General features: G+C 37.3%; 1 protein-coding gene across 2 annotated transcripts in view; it reads left to right on the forward strand.

The window, feature by feature from the left end:
* Positions 1 to 18,976, forward strand: part of DPYD (dihydropyrimidine dehydrogenase) — an 867,929-nt gene that overhangs the window by 705,540 nt on the left and 143,413 nt on the right. For both annotated transcript variants that reach the window (XM_084756838.1, XM_084756837.1), the window contains exon 19: positions 4,035 to 4,177. In XM_084756838.1, the coding sequence (XP_084612964.1) occupies positions 4,035 to 4,177 (143 nt within the window). The remainder of the gene's footprint in view (positions 1 to 4,034; positions 4,178 to 18,976) is intronic.

An 18,976-nucleotide genomic window follows, 5' to 3' on the forward strand; every position in this document is an offset into this window, starting at 1 on the left:
GGCTGAAAATATTTTTGAGGACAGATTGATGAATATGAGAACACTAAATAAGAATGGGTGGTGATGGCGCACACCTTTAATCCCAGCACTCAGGAGGCAGAGGCAGGAGGATCCCTGTTAGTTCGAGGCCAGTCTAGTCTACACTGTGAGTCCAGGACAACCAAGGCTACACAGAGAAACCCTGTCTCTAAAAACCAAAAAAAAAAAAAAAAGAACAAAAAAGGACCCTGAGTCATAACGTGTTCTTATATGCATACAAAACATAACACTACAGCAGATATTATTACTGTATTTCAGATAATATCATAAAAAATGACATTTTTCAAAAGATGTCACCTTTGTTAAAATAATTCAAAATCGTTCAACTAAGACATGATCAATCTGAAAATGTTCTGTAATATTTATCAAAGATCTGTGACTTCAACACACTGCCTTGCATTTGAGCTTATCACTACGTGAAGGCATTAATATATTTATTATATGGGAATTATAGTCTAGTCCAGACCATTAGCAGCTACAGGAGGCCACGTTAGTGCAAACCACAATCCTTGGTCAAATGTTGCATATCAAACTTCGTTTCATTTTCCTTTTTATCTTCGTTTTTCTCTTCTTTTCCTCCTTCCCTTCCTCCCTCCCTCACTACTTCCTTCCTTCCATCCTTCCTTTTTTTGAGCTTTCAGTTTGTTTCAAGAGTCAGAGACCTAGAATGACTTGAGCTTTGTTGGAGAATTCCACACAGTTGGAACAAAAATGGCCTGATGTGACTCGATTTCCCATCCGGTTCCCCTGGCTACCTCATACAGAAGAGAACCTAATTTAAATTGTATGTTACCTACTAGCTGATTTAAGTAGAAAGAATTTCAATTTTTTTACTTAAACCTAGTTGTTTCTCTCAAGGATGGAGTCTGTCTTCACATCTCTCAGGCTGTTGAACTAACTTCTTCCTCACTATTTTTTTGTTCTAAAAGCTGTAATCATAACAATGGCATTTTAAAAAGCACTATCTTGGCAATTGAGATTCTGGAAGTTTGTTCACTATAATTGGCAGCCTAATACATGTAGTTCTGTTTTATATGGATACATGCATACTTTACATTGAATTTTAATTTTTGTCTTAAGTTTAAAACAATCATTTCCTATACCTCTTGTATTCTTCCTGATAACTTTCTGGGTAGATAGACATTCTTTATAAAACCTGTTTTCTATAAAAATGTTAAGAACAGGTGGATTATATTCCTATTTTATCAGTGATTTTTTTTCCAAGACAGGGTTTCTCCGTGTATACTTGGCTGTCCTGGACTCACTTTATAGACCAGCCTGGACTCGAACTCACAGAGATCCACCTGCCTCTGCCTCCCAAGTGCTGGGATTGAATACATGCGCCACCATTCCTGGCCTATCAGTGATTCTTAATCAAGTGGAGTTTATAAAAATATAAATAAAAGCTGATTTCATTCTTGCTGAACAACAGGAAGATCTGTGTCTTCACCTTGGGTTCACAGTTCTACAAAGAACATAATTCCTCTTAATTTTTTATAAAAAAGAAAAGATGCCTTTATTAGTTTGAAAGGTTTTCGTGTTCATTATGCACATTAGAAAAGTTTCAGAAACGGAAAGAAAACATGAAAAAGAAAATGTCGTATTGACCTAATTGAACATCTTCAAATGCCAATGAGAATTTGCTGGTGTTTTTAACACCCATGTAATAATGTTGCCCTTTAAATGTAACTGGTTAAATTTTCAAAGCTGTGTCCTGGGATTTTGCCATTTGATGTCCATTAATATCAATTGGAATATGCGGACAAATCCCTGTATACCACTTTGAAATTTTACCCCTTAGTGTTAATGATAGTCTTCTAACAGTGAAGTGAGAAATAAATTATTTATCTGCTTAGTTCAAATTTCCTTTAGTCTCTAGAGTAAACTAAATAAGGGAAAGAAAAGAATACCAATATTTCTTTATTAGTTCAAAGTAACATGTATATCAAGAATCCATTGGCTTAGTATGTATTGAACAGTCTGTTATGTTATGCAGTTGGCTTTGTCTGTCTGAATATTTATGCTGTGGATTTCCTTTTAGTTATATTCATGGTTACATTTATTTTTATTATACCTACAGCATATAGTATTATATGAAATAGTTTACCTGATATTTTATCCTTCTTTGGTTAAAATATAAAGATAAAAAGGAAACAATGATAAATATTTTGGCATAGAAATAAAATCCTCATGTCTAGTTTCTCTTTTATCTAACTTAATACACTGTGTTCTAAATAGATGTTGCGGAGCTCTGAAGTATCAGTATAGAATAAGCTCTAAGAAGTCTTTAGGTAACAAAGAAACAAGTAGACATTCCCACATACCCATTTAATGATAATAAGGAAGCATCCATTATGCATATGTTTAGCATAATATGAAATTGATATGACCTCGCCAAGAAGAAAACCACTTATCACAAAGCAGTTTTCAGTTCACAGCAAAATTGAAAGGAAGGAACAACATTCCTCAAGTACCAGCAACCCCATACATGTGGTCAGCATCCTGCATCTGAGTGGTTTAACTGTTGAAACTGGAAATCTCACATCAGTGTCATTATCACCCAAAGCCCACAGCTTACACTGGGGTTCACCCTCAGTGCTTTACGTTCCATGCACTTGGGTTAATAGGTAACAACATTCACCTGCCTTTATAGTATCTCTAATTAGTGTCGCTCTCCTACAATAGCTTGTGGTTTTGCCTCCTCATTCCCTCTCCCTCTCCCACTCTTTCCCTAACCACTGATCTTTTTACAGTTTCCATGGTTTTGCCTTTTACAGGCTACGGTTGTTATCATCGTTGTATAGGATGTAGCTTGATCAGATGAAAAGCCACTGGTTTCAAGGAACATTTTATGTGCTTCCTAGAATACACCTGTCCCGCCCCCTCCCCCCCCACCCCCCTCCCCCCCCCCCCCCTAACCCAATGCTCTAAGTTCATATTGCTCAGGTGGATGTCTAGGCTTAAAATGGTAGAGGCATAATAGGACCCTGAAGCAGCTGCAACTCTGTGTTGTTTAGGGGACTCTGGTTCAGACAAAGTCAAATTCCTTTATGGTTAGAACTAGCTTTAATTCAGAAAAATGCTTTGCATCGTTAACTTGAGTGATCACTAGTGATATCGTCATCAATAATAAAACGACTAATTCACTCCAGGATGGAGCTGAAGCTCCAAAGTAGTTTGGTACAATATATTCGTGTTTGAAATAACTACAGTGTGTTCTGTATATTATGCAGTTTTTATGTCTGTAAGGTTAGGAACTAATATACTGGCAATGCTTGGCTAATTAGGGAGAGAGAGAGAGAGAGAGAGAGAGAGAGAGAGAGAGAGAGAGAGAGAGAGAGAGAAACAGAAACAGAGAGGCAGAGACACTGTGTGTGTATGTGTGTGTGTCTGTCTGTCTGTCTGTCTTCTTGTCTATGGCTATAAAGACGTGTATTCTAATTACAACAGTCAAGTTAGTTTTCTTTAATTTTATTTCAATTTTCTAGCAGGTGAAATTATATCAGGCTTACTATATACCTTCAAAATGTGTTAAATACATACACAAAGCAATATAAATCTGTCTGTTCTTCATTGCTTTGGTTTTATAGCCTCTATATTCACATCATCTTCCTGTACTTGGAATAATAATGGAGTTATATGACTATTTACATACTATAAGTGATTGTTTTCTTTTTGAAAGCTTTCTGTTCCCTGGCTCTATTTAAAACAGGTGTTTGAATGCTCCATCCAGTGTTACTTACACATCACTGGATCAAACAATAATTTGTATGTACTTTATGAAGGAGTTCTAGGCTTTTCGTATCTATTTTATGACTTATCTAGATTTAATAATAGCAACAAAGTCCTTAAATCCACATTCACTGGAGTTAAAACCCTTTGACAATAGAAATTGACAGTTTGTGCAGAAAAATGCTTCTGTTGCTTAATGGTAAATATAAGGCATTTTGCTTGTGTCAGATATTCTAACTACAAGGCTTCCTTATCTTCTGCAGGAACTGCCATCAGACCTATTGCTTTGAGAGCTGTGACTGCCATTGCCCGTGCTTTGCCTGGCTTTCCTATTTTGGCCACAGGTGGGATTGACTCAGCTGAAAGTGGACTTCAGTTTCTTCATAGTGGTGCGTCAGTACTTCAGGTACAGATTATGTTTTTCCTTAAATAACACCCCGCCCCAATATGAGGTAAATGACCAATATGCATACTTTGGAAACTTCCAATGAAAGAGGTAGTAGGCAAGCAAAATGGTGGTACCCATTAGTATTTTGTTCTAAGTCTAAAAAAAAAAACCAACCTGGATTTTACTTCCTCTCCTACTAAATAGAACTTGTGAATACCTTTTCTAGTATATCAGTCCTCCTGTCTGTCCAAAAATAAATGAGATCAGGTAACAGATGATACTATATACCATCAGATGAGAAACAATTACATTGTGAAAATCTATGTAAAATGAAATCTCCATGGAGAAACGAATGGAACAGAAGATGCGGCCAATGCACAGTCTGATGAGAGTGCCTGAAAGAATTACCACATTCAACTCCTAACTTGCTAACACACAAAGAAGTCATTGGCTCTCTAACTTTCATGTCACACACACACAAAAATTGTAATTTAGCTTCTTGTACTAAAATCTGAGGAAAAATTTCCAAGACCATCACAAAGAGATTCCTAACAACATACACATAGATAATGCAAATTTTCTGTTATCATTTTGTCATATTTCTTCCTCTATTTTGAAACTGGTCTTGAACTCACAAACCTCATGAACTCGAATATAGCTCATAGGCTGGTGTTGCGATGCCCAGCTCTTATTTTATTTATACATTTGTTTTTAAAGTGTTCCTCAATGTAGATCTAGTAGTCATGGGACATCATACCACTAGAATTTCTCTTAGGAGACAGGTTTGAGGCCTAACAAAAACCAACAATGAAAAAGATCACATAAAGCCTACACTGTGATTTTTGGGTAATCCCATGTTATTAATATTTTTATTGCCCAGTACTAATGGCAACTAAAAAGCAAAATTTAATATCACTTAATTCCAGTAGCAAAAAGGTAGAGCTCAAACAGCTTGTGTTTCTAATTCTATGTACACAATTAACATTGTCTTATGAATGATACAAAATTGAGCATGGAAGTATTATATGTCAGAATACAAATGAAGGGAGCATTCTTCCCTTAAAACAGAGCATTCTTATTTTTCCTTCAAACCTCCATTGAATATAGCTAGACTCCCTTAAGCATAAAACTAATATAAAGAGATTGTGAAAGATACACAAAAGACAGGTTGACTAGGAGCCTCAAGACACAAGGAACAAATCACAAGTGATGCCCTGGCTGGTTGGCCCGTGACTCCCACTTGCAGAGCCAGTGGCTAGCAACCCACAAGTGTCAGGGACAGACAGAAAAGCCAGCACTCTCTAGCCAAAGGAGCAGCCCAACAAAACAGAAAGCTTACTTTACACCAAGCAAACAGGGCATGTTAACAACTCTATTCCCACATGCACGCATGCATAAGTCAATCCAGATTCCTGCACCTCCATGCTCATCAGACACCAATGCCAGGATGACAGGTATGTGAGAATGAAGATTTTAAACTGGTCATAACAAAGTTACATAACCATTTCCGTGGGACAAAGGGCGAGCTCCACCAGGGAATTCTCACCAGAGAGTGATGAGATAGCTATCTCTCTTCGTCTCTCTGATGACATCAGAGAAGTCTGGTGTGGAGTCAAGATGACACCCTCTACCCTTTGGTTATAAACCTTTCTCTTCTCCCTGGGGTGTCAGTGAAGCCAAAGTGGACAGGAACGCAGCCCTACACTTTCTGCTGTATCCAGGATCCTGCTAGTAGATTCAACTGGAGCCAGACTTCCCATCCTCCTCTAGTCAAAACGAGGGTTTCTGATGTATCAGTGAATGTCTAGGAGAGAACCTGGGGTACAGTCTGACAGCACAAAGGCAGTATCCCCACTTTCTCTTGCCACCTCACTGGGGCTGGGAATGTGACTCAGTGGCTATTTTCCTGCCATATACAAGAGTTCAGGCAGCATCTCCAACAGCATGTGTGCACAGACACACACATTTTAGCCTATCTGAAATGCAGCCCTGTTAATCAGAGCATTTAGAAGAACGAGGAAGGATCTTAAGTAGAAGTCAAACCAGGTACATTCTGAAACTTTACCTCAATAGAAATTACAAGACAAAAACGAGAGAAAAGGATATCAGTATAATAAACCAAATGTTGGGATACGAGGAAGGTAAAAGGTTGGACTGATAGACATCAATGCCAAGGTTATAGGCTTTATACTTATCTAAAAAGAGTTCAAATTAGCAATGATAAAATTGTATTAACAGCATTTAGAAACAGTCCTGCAGAATAGTTAACTAACAAAAATTAGACTCCTTGTTTTTTTGTGTGTGATTTTTGCTTTGCTTTGATTTTTTTTTTCTTATTGGCATTTGTGTGTTTTGATTTGAAGAGGGTATTTTTGCTGAAAATAAATGAAATTGAGTGGGTAGAGAAGTGTGAAGATCTGGAAAAAGTTGGGGAGGGGAAATATGATCAAAAGTTATTCCACAGAAAAATATTTTTTATTGATCTTTAAAATTAAAAGAATGAGAAAAAGAAGAAACAAATGGAAACTTTGGGACTTCAAAGAAAATCTGTTAATTACAATTACAACAGAAAACCCGCCTGATGTGCTCAGCAGCACAATGAAGAGAGAGGAAGAAAAACATAGCAGTGAATGAGGAAATATCAAAAGCTGGCATAAAGAACAGAGGGACAGGGCCCTAGAGCTGACAAATATCACAAGAGCTGACACAGTATTAAATCACAGAGAGGATGTGCAGGAAAGTCAAGATGAAGAGTATTTTGCAAAAGTTATAAGCCTACAGATTTCAGACCTCAAGGGATCCTTAAAGAGAACAGATGAAAAGAAATCTATCACCAAATCAGTTGTATTCAAACTTCTGAAAACTCCATAAATGAAGAAAGAACCTTCAAAAAAGCAGAAGAAAAAAATGATAGCAAATCTCTAAGAAGCCATTGTGAGGACAACTGGTTTCCCATAGGAAACCGGGAAGTCTAGAAGAAAGTGCAGAAGCATTCTTCTCAACATAGTATTTTTATTGATTACGTGGGAATTTCACACAATACACCTCTATCCACACTTGCTTCTCATTCTTTCGAGGTCCACCCTCCCTTGACTCTAGGCATCAATAAGATATCCAAGATGAGTGTCAGCAATGGTCCAGTATTAGTGATGTTTCAGAAACCAGAACCCTTGAACCAGACCATTGACTGTTTTCAATAAGTATTTTCATGTAAAGCTGTTTGGGCAATAATATAATATAATATAATATAATATAATACAATACAATATAATATTTTAGTATGTATATATAATATACATACATACACTGTATATATATACACACACATATATATATATATATATATATATATATATATATATATATATATATACTGTATATGTATATATACTGTGCTATACACAGCAGTTTGCAATGTGCCCAGCTCCAAGATTGCCCTCGTTCTAAGCAACAACAGGTCATCCAAGATGAAGAATGGTTCATTTTATGGACTGGGCCTCCTAGAAAGATGTCCACAATCTGTGCTGCCACTAGGGGTCATGTTGGTGTTTGTGGTCTGTACTGCAGCCAGGGGCAGTGCTAAGGCTCATGGTCTCTGTTGTCTCAGCAGGCCATGTGGATTTCAATGGTCCCTGTTGCCTCCGGAGGCCATATGTATGTCCTTGGTCTGTACAGGAATGTTTTTTAAGGCTGAGAGGGTAAAAATTGTCCGTCCAGATCCTATTTCTTCAGGTATGAAGGGAAAATGAAAGACTCTCAATGGAGGGAGAATTAAGTAAATTAATTACCAATGGAGGGAGAGAGCCAACTTCCACATGCCATTCCACACAAAGAATGGCATGTATGTACACACACACACACACACACACACACACACACACACACACACACACAGAGTCATTAAATCTTAAAAGAAGGCACTGTGTAGCATCAGAAAGAGAGAAAACTATGCAGTAGATTATTCAAAAAGAAACCGGAAGAAATCAGAAATTAGATATTTTGAACGTGGTTAGATTTTTGCTTTGGGAATGGAAATTTCTATCTACTTTTTTCCTGTCTATATCTTGCTCCTCACTTTTTTTTTTAACCTGTGAGGTTTTGTTTATCAACACATGGCTGCCATGCCCTCTGGTCTACTTCACAAAATGTCTTTTCAACTCCTTTCTACCCAGAATGACTCACAAATTCAGCACCTGTCACTGGGTTTCCTGGAGGGGGACTCACTGTGTCTTTTCACACCAGGCCATGGCACCACTGTTTGGTCATCCATATACATATTGGCTATGTGATGTAGACCAGAAGCATCTGGGGTTAACTGCCTGAGTTGTTTATTGTCTTTAGCAAAACTCTGATCCTGCATACAATGGGTCACATAAAAAATGCAGTAAACCTCGAACCCCTACCCATATCTATCCAATGGACAGGACATCCTCCACAGTTGAGTGGAGAGTGTGGTCTGACTTTCACATGAACTCTGATGCCCCATATTTGACCACGTCCCCTGGATGAGGAGGCCTGATGGCACTCAGAGAAAGGATAGCAGGTTACCAAGAAGAGACTTGATACCCTATGAGCATATACAGGAGGAGGAGGTCCCCCTCAGTCACAGTCATAGGGGAGGGGAGTAAGGGGAAAATTGGAGGGAGGGAAGAATGGGAGGATACAAGGGATGGGATAACCATTGATATGTAATATGAATAAATTAATAAAATATATTTTTTAAAAATCTCCTTGCTCTTCAGCTCTGGCAGGAAATGTACTCCACAATTTTCACAAAGCTTTTCAGAACATTGGTTCCCAAATAATTTTGTTAAAAATATGAAGTTCTACCCTTAGTGATTTCCTGGCAGAAAAATTACAGATTTATGTACCAATCTTACCATTAGCTGAAATTAGAAGTTTAGCTAAAATTTGAAGAAAAAGATCACTATTAAAATATATTTTTGGATGATCATAAATTGGAAAACTTGAATTTGAAATTGGTCAGGGTGTGTCAGTGGGTGGGAATTGTACTGTATTTCTTCCTCTCTTCCACTCTAACTCAATTCCACTCCATTCTACCACCTAATCCTGGGTTAATATAACCTTTCATTTTCTATACTTTATGTACTGCTGAATATTACTAGAGAAATTCAAGCTACTTTGCCAATTGGATTTGCTCCAAGTTCACAGTGTTTAATGTCAGCTTGGCCTTCAGCACTAGTCAGGACCTGGTTTTAGTTATCTTTTTTTCCTTTTTTAATTTCCTACAAAATTCTCTCTAGCAGGTGGCTTCAATCGTCTTGAGACCTTCACCTCTCAGCTTTATTGCACTCCCATTGCTCTGATTGTCTCTGCTTATTGGCTGTTATTCCCAGACTCAGTTCCCTTATCTGATTCTATGTGTATCAAATTAACTATTTCTACTCAAAAGTGAAGTATAGACTGGCTCTCTACTGTAAAAAATATTTATACTCAGCAGTAATGTCCAATTCTATTCATCTGTTTGAAAAATTAAGACATGGTTTTGGAAAAGTATTTCCATTTCAAACCCGAAAAGCCAAATTTCTTTCATCTGTTGAGTAAATGTGACAGAATATACTGTCTTCCTTAATCAATAAGTATCCCATAGAATTGCCCATACAGTAACATATACAACATATCACTTGCATACATACACACAAACACACACACACGCACACAGACAGAGAGACAGAGAGACAGAGACAGAGAAAGACAGAGACAGAATCAGAGAGGAGGGAGGAGAGAACAAATGAAATGTGAATTTGAGAAACATAGGATCTGAAACTGTAAAATTCCTAGAAGGGAACATAATTGTAACATTCCAGAATAATATTGGCTGTAGCTAGTTTTATAATAGGTCACAGAAAGCACAGGCAATAAGACTAAAAATAAACAAATGAAAGTGAGTCAGAATAAGATGCTTCTCTATATCAGAAGAAACAAACAATGCATGAAAATATTGCCCTTGAGTGAAGCAGCATCTGGGTCAGTGAATAAAGCACTTGCTGTGTAAGTCCTGTGTAAGCACGAGGACCTACATTTGGGTCGCTAGCACCAAATTTACTCCCCAAACTTGGCGGCAAGCAAGCCTAGATGAATCTGCAAGCTCCAGGATCGCTAGGAAATGTTTTCTTAAATAAATTATGTGCAGATGAATTGATAAAACTCCTTGATATTGATCTCCAGTGTCCACATGCACACAGACACACAGATACACACACATACACACACAAGAACACACTGAACACACACACCTATATACCCCTATGCATACCACATACATAAACAGAAAGAAAAGCCTGCCTTTGTGTTGAGGAAACTATTTAGAGGGCATGTGTCTTCTAGGAAATAAATACTCCCAATGTATACAACTCTAACAGGAAAATTTAAAAAAATGATAGTTGAGAGAAGGAGGAACGGAGAGAGTGTGTGATAGAGGGAATGGAATTGTAAATGGTGAAAAGCCTGAGTAGATATTCCCCCAAAACATGTATAAATGTCCTATAAGTGTGTCCATATAGAAAATTATCAGGAAAACTCAAGCCCTCAGTAAGATGGCCCTTCATAACTGTTGAAATCACTGTTATAAAGGACAAAGATAACAAAGATAGCAAAAGCTCATGAGAATGCAGAAAATGGAGATGTTTATACACTGCTGGGAATATATGTCTCAAAAACCTTAAAAACAGATTTTTTTTTTTAGAATCTTGTAATCTCTATATCACGATACCTCCAAATAAATTAAAGCATTACCTTGCATAGATACATGCATTTTTGTCTGAACAACCAAAGTGACCATCAACTAATGAATGAATAGGGAAACTGTAGGTGGTCTCTCCAGATCCTCCCTTCTTCTCCTTCTATCTCCCTCACTCTCTGTCTCTGTCCCTCCCTCTGTCCTCCCCTCCCTTCTCCCCACTCACTCTGTGGTATTGTGTGAGCATGCATGAATTAAAATGCTATTCAAATTCAGTAAAAAAGCGGACTCAAAATTTTCCAGCATGAACCAGGCATGGTGGCACATGCCTTTAAACCTAGCACTCAGGGACACAGAGGCAGGTAGTTCACTGTGAGTTCAAGGCCAGCTTGGTCACAAAGTGAGTCCAGGACAGTAAAGGCTACACAGAGAAACCCTGTCTTGAAAAACAAAACACAAACACAAACACATTTTACAACATGGATCACCTGAAGGTCATTTAAATGGAGTTTAATAATGTACACACATATCAAGCTGCCTCCTCATGTTCATTTGTATGTGGAGTCTAAATAAATAATAGAGCTCACATACATGGCAGGAGAAGTAGGGAACACTGACTGACAGGTGCGGTGAAAGGAGGTATATTTTCTAGAGGACAAAGTTACATTTCTATGGGATGATGTTTTAAAATGCAGATGAGGATTGTAGTTAGTAGTGCTGTGTACTGCAAAAGCACTCTGAGGAGAAACTTAGGTCACTCTTGGGCAGCTAAAATAATAGTAATTAAGAGCAATAGCAGTGTCTACAATGATGGCCTTGTTAGTGGACTGCCAACCAGTAATTGCATGTCACAAAGTCATATACCTTAAGTATATACAATCAAATATACATATCAAAGCGCAGTGTTCCATAAGTATGTACAAAATGCTGTGGATAGTGCTTCAATGAATACAGACTATAAAACCTAAAAACGTAGTTCAGAAACCCACCGAGTACTACAGATTGTTTCTCTAGTACAACATTGGAGTGAAAATTGCTACTATAGTGGAACCTGCTGAAGTACTCTCTCCTAGAAATAAGATTCAAAACTATTCTGGGTTTATGTTCCTAGGTAACTACTTGTACCTTTGTCAGTCAACCCAAGTGACTTCTAATTTATTACAGCGCATTCCAGTGTGTTTGAAATCCCTGGTTTTTTTTTTTCCATCTTATTTGACAGCCTTTCATTATAATATGCAAATAAGAGCTATTAAGAAGCTAGATGAAAATTATCAGCAAGTTCCAGGAACTAAAATTTATAAATACACCCTTGTTAAATTATATTCTCAAACTCCTTACAATTTCTTTGGTGGGCTAAATTACCATTATAGAGCTTGCTTCTGTTGCCAGTCAGTTGTTTATGAAGAGTACAATAAAGTTAATTCTTCTATAAAGGATTTTGAAGAAAGGGTAGTCATATATTAATTTTGTTTATTTTGTAATTTGTTTATCATATATATATGGTATATATATATACACCTATCTAGCTATTTCAATCTATCCATCTATCATCTAGCACTCACCATCTGTCTGTCTGTCTGCCCTGTGTTTGTAGTACATGCGTAGACCCAAAGAAGTGCTAGTGACTTCTCACCCACTCTCCACTCTAATTCTGAATACAATTTCACTGAACATGTAGCTCACAGATTGCCTAGACCAGATGTCCACTATGCTCCATTGCTCTAGGGGTCTCCTGCCTTCTGCTCCCTAACACTAGGGTCACAGAGCACCTCCCTAGGTGCTTGTAAACCAAACTCAGTCATGTCTTCATGCTTGCACAGCTAGTACTTTACTGCCTGAGGCCTCGCCCTATCCTGGCTTTTCTTGATATGTTTTTTTTTGTAGTGAGTCCAGGATCGTGCCCTCCTACTGAGTCATAGATCCAAATCCTCTGATTTAAGCTCTGGTCTGTAATTTCTGCTAACGTGTTGTCCAGGTCTTCTCATTTCAACCTAAACTTGTCCCCTCCACTGCTTTAGGTGGTGGGCATCTTCATAAAATGCTCATTCTTCTCTACTGCATTTAGATAGAGGATATAAAAAAAAAACCCTACTTCTTTGGACTGACTTTGGACTTATGTAGTTCAATTTAATGATGCTGGCATTATAATTCAGTCCTTGAAGAACTTTCACTCAGGGTGTGGGGGAAATCATTAATTCATGCATACAACTGTGACCTGCACCTTCAGTGAATTGATATAGGTGGTTTTCACATGTCATCCTTGTGTGTGTGTGGGCGGGGGGGGAGTGTTGCCACTGAAATTAATAGAAAATCCTGAAAGAGAGCAGAATTATAGATGTTGACATCTAGTCACTCTGTAAAAAGATCATCACAGAATGGTTGCTCAGTGGACTTGGATAAGTCAACAAAGTTTTAACAATAATCACAGTCATTCCAATGCAGCTAGATCAAGCTAAATAGAACGTTTTAATGTGGCTAGAAAATATATTACTTTATTGAAACTGCAGAAGAAAGGATTAATTGGAGCAGGATTATGCCTCTGTCTCCCCAAAGGTACAGACAGTGGTTTTTTCTTATTCTTAATGTAAATGGAGACTTAAGCACCCAAATTTTGTTGATGAGCACCATTGGGTTATCAAAAAAGAAAATGAAAACATACAATATTCCAAATATTCACTGGGTACCTGCAAAATGCTTATTCAATGATTTCTTATCTTTTCTTCATTCACTTTAAAGCCAGAGTGTGGTAGATGAAGAACTTTGGCACAAAAGTCAATTGTAAATGGCATCAGAACTATTTTGTGCAACTAGGGAAGATAGGCACAATTTAATATCCATTATGCAATTTCCTATTGCCTTGCTTTAATAAGTATTTAATTTACAATTTAAAGACTAATATGAAAGTAGATACATAAGAGACAGAGCTCTATATTCTTCCAATAATATATAAGAAAAATGTGGTCTTAGTATCCCATTCAATAAAGTTCTAATTGCCATGTCAATTATTACATTATTTTAAATGACTTTAATGGAAGGCTGTTTTCAAGAGGTTGTAATTTTTAAAAAGCATCTTGATTCCAGGACAACAAATGTTGTTTATAAGCAAAGGAAAGAAATTAAATGGAAACCCACAGGGCCTTCAAGTGACTGCATATTCTCCACTTGACAGAAGGATTAGCATTTAAAGTCAATGGGAATTAATGGAAATTAAATCTAATATTTTTGAAAGACAGTTTTACTATAGAAAAATAATATTGTCACAAGATAACTATTTTAGATTAGAAAATAATGGTGAGTTAGCTGCAGTGCCAGCAGACAGAATGGCATGTAATTTTGATTGCTGTTGTTTTATAAATGTCATTTGGCTGACTTTCTTATTGACCCTGACCCCTGGGCTTTATGTTATCTGACCCTTTTTATTATGATATGTACAGATCATTATTTACTGCAAGCTTTATTTCTTCGTCTTCATATGTTTGACCAAAGTTCTGAACAATGATTTTCTTTTTCTATTCTATTCCAATGGTTAAAAATATATCACAGGTGTTCAGATGCCCATATCACACATTATTCTGTAAGCACTATTTTTCTGTGTTGCTTTTCTCTATTTACAATTTACTAGTCTCACTTGAAAAGTGCTGTGACTTGCCGTTAGTGAGTTTAATCAATTTTATTACGATTATCCAGCCAAATAATTATGAGACATAGGCAAGGTAGGAGAAGCAATTTGTTAAATATTATCACTAACTAGTTTTGTATCTAAAAATTAATTTATTCTCCTATAAATAATCCTAAAGGCTGAAGCATTGGGTTTTGAATTGAGCTAAAAATCCCATTGTCTTCTTACTGTCAGGTTAGAAATTGACTCAGTAGCAATCTTGAAAGGCATTCTTGGGACATCATTGTGACTAGTACCAACATCTGATGACATTCTTCTGAAAGAAGGAGACAAGGTCCAATTTCTCGGTGAAGCATTTAACTTTGTACTTTGACGATGTCTTGTTCATTTTGAGAACTTCACACATAAGCAACATGTCTACATCATTTCTGCCCCTTCTTTCCAACTCCTTCATCATCTCTCCTTTCCCTCCCAAATTTGTGACCTCTTATTCTTTTTTTTTAAATTTTTTTATTAATTTATTCTTGTTACATCTCAATGGTTATCCCATCCCTTGTATCCTCCCATTCTTCCCTCTCTCCCATTTTCCCCTTATTCCCCTCCCCTATGACTGTTCCTGAGGGGGATTACCTCTCCCTGTATATGCTCATAGGATATCAAGTCTCTTCTCGGTAACCTGCTGTCCTTCCTCTGAGTGCCACCAGGTCTCCCCCTCCAAGGGACATGGTCAAATGTGAGGTACCAGAGTACATGAGAAAGTCATATCCCACTCTCCACTCAAGTGTGGAGACTGTTCTGACCATTCGCTAGATCTGGGTAGGCGTTTCAAGTTTACTGCCTGTATTGTCCTTGGCTGGTGCCTTAGTTTGAGCGAGACCCCTGGGCCCAAATCTGCCTATCATAATGTTCTACTTGTTTCTAGAACCCTCTGGATCCTTCTACTTTGCTTTTCTCCCATGCTTATTTTTTATTATTGTACACATATTATATGCATGTGTGTGTGTGCGTTTATATACAACTCAAGTTTACTTAATGTAACTCATACAAACGTCTGTCCACAACTAACCACTTGGGATTGGACAACCTATGCAGGAGCTCAACTGCCTTTCCTCTCAGCACCCTTTGACTATGTGTTGCTCTTTATCTAGAGTTGAGATCTTGGTGAATTTCCTTTATCCTCATTGAAGTATCAGTTGGAGTTGTCGTTATGCCAGTGTTGATCAGGCAACCACTATTGCAATTCCATGAATGTGTTTTCTTTTTCATATGTAGGAGACACGATCTAGCCACAAGTATCCTGGTCCTTTGGCTCTCCTCCCTCTTTCATGGTTTTCCTTAGGCTCTGGGAGTAAGTGTTGTATTGTAGACACATCAGTTGGAGTTGGACCCACAGATCTCTTCTCCTCTACGTTTTAACCAGTTATGGATCTCTAGTGTCTTTATCTGTTGCAAAAAGAGCTTCTTTCATAAGGACAAGAGCCACGCATTTCTGTAGGTGTAATGATAAGTATTTAGTTCACTTAGAAATTATATTGGTTTAAGAAAATTGCAGCAGCATATTTTCTTCCAGGGTTTACAACCCATCCAGTCATGGGCAGTTGGCTAGGTTTGCAGTACTAGGCATGAACTGTCTCTCCTTGAGCGTCCTTTAAGTCAAATTAGACAACTGTTAGTTACTTACAAGATAAAATGCCACTCTTGCACCATTGTGACTATATTGCCAGGCTAGTCATTGTTAATTATTCATAGGTTTTACATCTGGTAACAACTACCAATTGCTCCTTTCCTTTGGCACCTTGACTAGCACCTTCGGATGCTGAGAGCCAACCCTCAGAAAGGAGTATTTCAGATCATTTCTACCTTGATTCTTCCAAGTTTTGAGTCTGAAGTGTGTGTTATCTTCTGCAATATGATCTTAACTCCAAGTGCTGAAAGGCAACCTGGGGTAAAGGCAATAGCCTGTGATGTTTGGGAGGCGTGTATTCCTTTGAGAACAACCAGAGATGAGGCTTCATATGTGTGACATTAGGGTTTTGTTAGACAGTGCATGGCTCTTCAGTGGAGTACCAACACTCCATGTGGCATAAGTACATGTCTGTGTGCACAAGTACACATACAATGTGTGTGTGTGTGTGTGTGTGTGTGTGTGTGTGTGTGTGTGTGTGTGTAAGCTTATAAAATAATGTTTTCATGGCTTGTTTTCAAACTTTTTTTTTTGTATAATTTATTTCTCTTTCTTCCTTTTACCCTATCATACTCTACACATCACTTATTTCTAATTACTGGTTTTTATTCTTTAATATTTTGATTCTTCTCTCTTCAGGGTCTATTAACAATTATCTTTACATTTGACTAGCTGCATGTAAATATTTTTGGCTAGCCCTAAGGGGGACTGCCCTCAAAATGTGTGTTTATTAACACAAATCCTTTACTTATAGAGGAAACACATTTCAAGTTGGTGTTATGCTAATGATAAAATATCATCATCTATATTCAATACAAAGAAAAACATTATTAAATATTCATCCCCAAACAGAGTAATACAGATTCCTTTCCCGAAGCATGCAGTTTTATCATGTGCCTAATATATCTTAAAATTTCCCCAAGGTTTTAGATCAGAATAGATCTAAGTATTTCTCTTGCAACTGAGATGAAAATATACCACAAAAAAATATATTTTACAGTTGGCTCTCTTAAATGCTTACTTCCTTATGACGTTCTGATCAGGACATTCAATTTGTATTCTGCCATTCTCTCTATATGCTGATTACTTTTCTTAATTACATTTTGAAATGAGCTTGAATCATTAGCTCATTGTAGAAATGAAGCCCATGGGTTATAGCCTCTTTTTTTTTATTTTCATGTTCACTCTTTTTGTCCTAATGCACCCAAAGCACTTTTATATTTTCACATGCTATAGTTATATCAGTTACTTTTTAAAACATACCTTTGCATATAAGAAAAGCATTTACCTGTTGTTATAAAGAAAGTAAATCCCAACTGTTTAGTTTTACCAATTGAGACTCAGGAGCCAGATGCTGAGGTGAAAACTTGCTAGCTCAGAGAGCCATAGAAAGCACCCAACTCAGCCCTGCATCCAAGCTGCCCATTTTTAGGAAGAATTCTGTTTGTGGCAGCAACAAGGACGTTTTTCCTAGCGGCTGGTTTGCCACATTTGAAGCCGTTTCCATAAGGAGGCTCTTTAATGCTCATCATTCTCCTTGAGGTCTGCTGGGTGTTGTCAGGAGTTAACTTGTCTTGTTGTCAAAGAAAACTTAGGATAATAAAAACATCTTTAAGTGCCATATTCTGTGGGTCTCTGATGCTTTTGAAGACCTTATTTAACTATTTTACCTCATATATCTATAGAGTCATATCTATCTGTTGGCCTTAGGATATATATTCTTGTGCTAGAATCTGACAAGTATTTGACATGCCCATGTTTTGTATCAATATACTAAATTCTATACCAATGACTTAGACATAACCTTCATTATGAGTAACAATTAAGGCCTTGAGTTAAAGAGTAGGTTCAGGGCTGGAGAGATAGCTCAGAGGTTAAGAGCACTGCCTGAGTTCAATTCCCAGCAACCACATGGTGGCTCACAACTATCTATAATGAGATCTGGTGCCCTCTTCTTCTGATGTGCAGTTGTACATGAGGACACAACACTTTATACATAATAAATAAATCATTTTAAAAAAAGGAGTAGGTTCAATCATCTACCTTTTGTTCTATCCTCCCTTTATCTTTCTATATCTCTCTTTCTTTCTTTTCAGCTCCCATCTCCTTACCTATAGATGAAAGTTAAAGGAAAAGAGAGACATCCCTGAGTTTTGCCTAGATTTTTCTCTGTATAAGACCAATGATAACTTATAACCACCTCCCAATGAAAATTAGCATTTGTAGACCAAGAGAACAAACAGAAACCTACCTGACCCCCCTTAGAGGGAATGAGATGGACAGGATAAGCAAGTCCTCAATAGTTCTTCTTTGAGAATAAGTCTGGCAGAGCTATGTGGCCAGAGGCTGAAGATGATGCTTCAATGTTATCAATGGTGTTGGGTGACTGTTGAGGCAGTAAACTGTCTCAAGTCATTTTGTTCATTTTAGAAGTTGCTAACCTGCACTGCTGGGTCACTCAGGAATACAAGTCTTATCCTTCTCAAGTCTCTGAGGGGTGTTGAAGACAAGATAGTTTAGTTTTACAATCAAGTTTAGTTGTTAGTTAGGGGATAAGATATTTTTAGATCAAGATAAAGGAGCTAAATTAATAAAGATGAGATATGATAGATATTGAATATCATTCAGATATTTAGACTCAATAAGACAGGAAAGATGGTTACTTCAAGTTTGACAAATACAAATAGCCAAATCACTATGAATGTAACATTTATAGAACTCATGATTGTCTCAAGGTTCTCCCTGCTGTATGTAGTTGGTTTTATGCATGTGTAATAAAATAAACATATATGGAAATAAAGAAAGCACTCAACT

The sequence above is a fragment of the Acomys minous genome (assembly GCF_964271855.1).
Source record: "Acomys minous genome assembly, chromosome: 14".
Taxonomy (NCBI): Eukaryota; Metazoa; Chordata; class Mammalia; order Rodentia; family Muridae; genus Acomys; species Acomys minous.